This window comes from Pholcus phalangioides, unplaced genomic scaffold (genome assembly GCF_987345545.1).
Source record: "Pholcus phalangioides strain wild (caught in Gottingen) unplaced genomic scaffold, Ppha-v1.0 ptg000006l_1, whole genome shotgun sequence".
NCBI lineage: Eukaryota > Metazoa > Arthropoda > Arachnida > Araneae > Pholcidae > Pholcus > Pholcus phalangioides.
Window position 1 is genome coordinate 2,042,777 of NW_028301599.1, and position 2,823 is coordinate 2,045,599.

General features: G+C 36.4%; 1 protein-coding gene across 1 annotated transcript; it reads left to right on the forward strand.

Annotated features, from left to right (window-relative positions):
* The first annotated feature begins 1,834 nt into the window (after positions 1 to 1,834).
* LOC149085657 (uncharacterized) lies at positions 1,835 to 2,218 on the forward strand. The gene has a single exon (XM_089232489.1). The coding sequence runs from the start codon at positions 1,835 to 1,837 to the stop codon at positions 2,216 to 2,218; it is 384 nt and encodes a 127-aa protein (XP_089088615.1).
* Positions 2,219 to 2,823: the final 605 nt, after the last annotated feature.

Genomic DNA, 2,823 nt, shown 5'->3' on the forward strand with positions numbered 1-2,823 from the left:
GTAGCCTAGGGACATACACCTTACTATCGTGTATGAAACGATGTGTTATCACGAGAAAGTATTGGTATGATTTTAATGGATCTGCCCTGGACGGTCATGGGTCCCTTGGGAGATCATGCCCTTGTATTCAGTTGTGAGTACTTTATGGGCTGTGCTGCGTTTTGTCTCATGTCTTCGTGTTCTACTTATATGTATGAAAGGCAAAATAAATTAAAAAAAATATATACATTGCCAAAATGATAACATTATCTATGATTATAATAAGAGACGTTTGCTGTATTAAATTAACTACGATATTTTAGAAATACTACTGAGCACTCACATTGAGAAAAATACTGCAATCGATAAATAATACGGATTAAGTGTCTTAATCCATGAATTCCTTTGGAATATAGAACATTAATTATTGATATAATTCTTAGACTATATGTGATAGGACATTGGAAAATACTGAGAACGAAAAGTGAGGTCAGGAGGAATTCCTGGGATATCTATATAGTTAAAAGAAGAGGATGGATGTTCACTCTTGAACTAGATCTAATAAACAGAGAGGAATTAGAACATGCATTCGGAAGCGGACAATTGTATTAACTCTCTTGCTGTGTGCCTGTGTTTTCGTTGTACATCCCATGTGGGGCGCTTCTACTGAAAGGAATAGTTTCCATCTTATCTTGTTTTGCTTATTAAGAACATTCTTTATTTCGCCAAAGCTCACACTTTGCTTTTATTCAACTCCAAGTAGTGCTGAAGTTGCATGGAAATGTAGATATTAACTTCAGCATTACTCTTAAGTTCAAGTGTACGCTGGTTTACAGAACAAAACATCTACAAAGTAAATTAAAACATAATTGTTTTCTATAATATTTTTGTACTTACATAAGTTTTGACCGTAAATGATATTGGTAACAACTGGTTTCAAATAGATAATCTATATATATATAAAAACGAATGTATGTCTGTCTGTCCTTTATGCATTACTACACCATTCATCCGATCGCCATGAAACTTTGGGAAGTTGTTGAGTACACGCCCGCGAAGGTTTCTGGCATAGTTATGTAGCAGGTGCTAGACAACGGCGATTTATATGTTTTATTATGTACGAAAAATTAACTTCCGAAGAAATCAAGTTGAGGTGTCAATAAATATATTGTTTATAAACATAAAAAGAGTAGTAATTCATTTATATCGACGAACTGTGCAGCATATCCACTACAACTGGTGTTTCCGTTCCAACTAGCGATAAGGTAATTTTTTTGCACGCTGTGCACGCCGAAATTGGTTCCAGAACAACGCATTGTATATGACAAAATCATGCAAGCAATTAAAAATCAAAGCAACGATTTGTACTTCATAGATGCCCCCGGAGGTACAGGCAAAACTTTTCTCATTTCAATCATTTTGGCTACCATACGATCACGGAATAAAATTGTACTGACAATTGCATCATCTGGATTGCGGCAACACGTTTGGATGGTGGTCGAACAGCGCAATCAGCACTGAAATTGCCGTTGAATTTGCAAACCACTGAGACGCCAACATGCAATATCACAAAAATTCCGGAATAGGCAAACTTCCCCAAACGTGTGAACTTATCATATGGGACGAATGCACAATGGCTCAAAAAATGCATTGGAAGCGCTTGATTAAACCATCAACCAAAAACGAATTGATTCAAAAGGTTTTCCAAAATATTGCGTAAAATTACAAAAATCATCAGTGGCTCAGTGCACGTGCTATATTAGCAGCTACGAAAAACGAGGTCAATGCCATCAATTTCAGCATTCAAAACGGAATACCAGGCGAAGTGACAACGTATAAGTCCATCGATACTGTGATGAATCAAGACGAAGTTATCAATTACCCAACGGAATTCTTGAATTCACTCGATTTGCCAGGTATGCCACCGCACATTTTAACATTGAAAATTGGCGTGCCTATCATTCTTCTCCGAAACATCAATCCACTACGACTTTGCAACGGTACAAGACTTTCGGTGAAACAGATGATGAACAATGTCATCGAAGCTACAATTTTGAATGGGAAATTCAAGGAGGAAGATGTATTGTTGCCACGTATTCCAATGATCCCAACAGATATGTCATTTGAATTCAAACGTTTACAGTTCCCGGTGCGACTGGCTTTTGCAATGCCCATCAACGAAGCACAAGGACAATCGCTGCAAGTGTGTGGGCTAGATTTGAAGAATCCGTGCTTCTGACATGGACAACTGTATGTGGCCAGCTCCGGAAAACCTGATTTATTCGTGTACGCACCAGACGGAAAACAAAAAATATAGTGTATCCACAAACACTCTAACAAATAAATAGAATTAAAACGATGCTTTGAAATGCTTTCCATATGAAAATGAATAGGTTTTAATAAAAATGACACAATGTAAATTGAATGTTATCATAACGAAGTTTCCTTGAATTTCCTTTCTTCTGAGATCGCAGCAACGCGCGACGGGTCAGCTAGTATATCATAAAAAGGTTTCAGAATTTAAAAAAAAGTCTCACCTCAGCAATCAACAATCAGCAACATCAAATTTCTTGTGAAATTATATTCATTAAATTTAAACGTTTCTCATTTCTTAATTGAATAGTAGATGGCAGCAGCTCATGAAAACTGAGAATTTTATTTTTTTTTACCTTTAGTTCAACTGAATAAACTGCATAAACCTTTCCCCAAATGAACCGTTACTGTTATAACATTCTGCGTCGTACCACATTTATGACACTAGCTATAATACCTGGCACTGTCTGGGATTTTTCAGTATACGGAGAGCATTGAAGAAGTGCAAAATCATTGTGAAGAAATAAAAAA

Bases quoted from the DNA above. Each gene is read 5' to 3' on its own strand.
- LOC149085657 (XM_089232489.1), top strand. From the start codon at position 1,835: ATGAATCAAGACGAAGTTATCAATTACCCAACGGAATTCTTGAATTCA.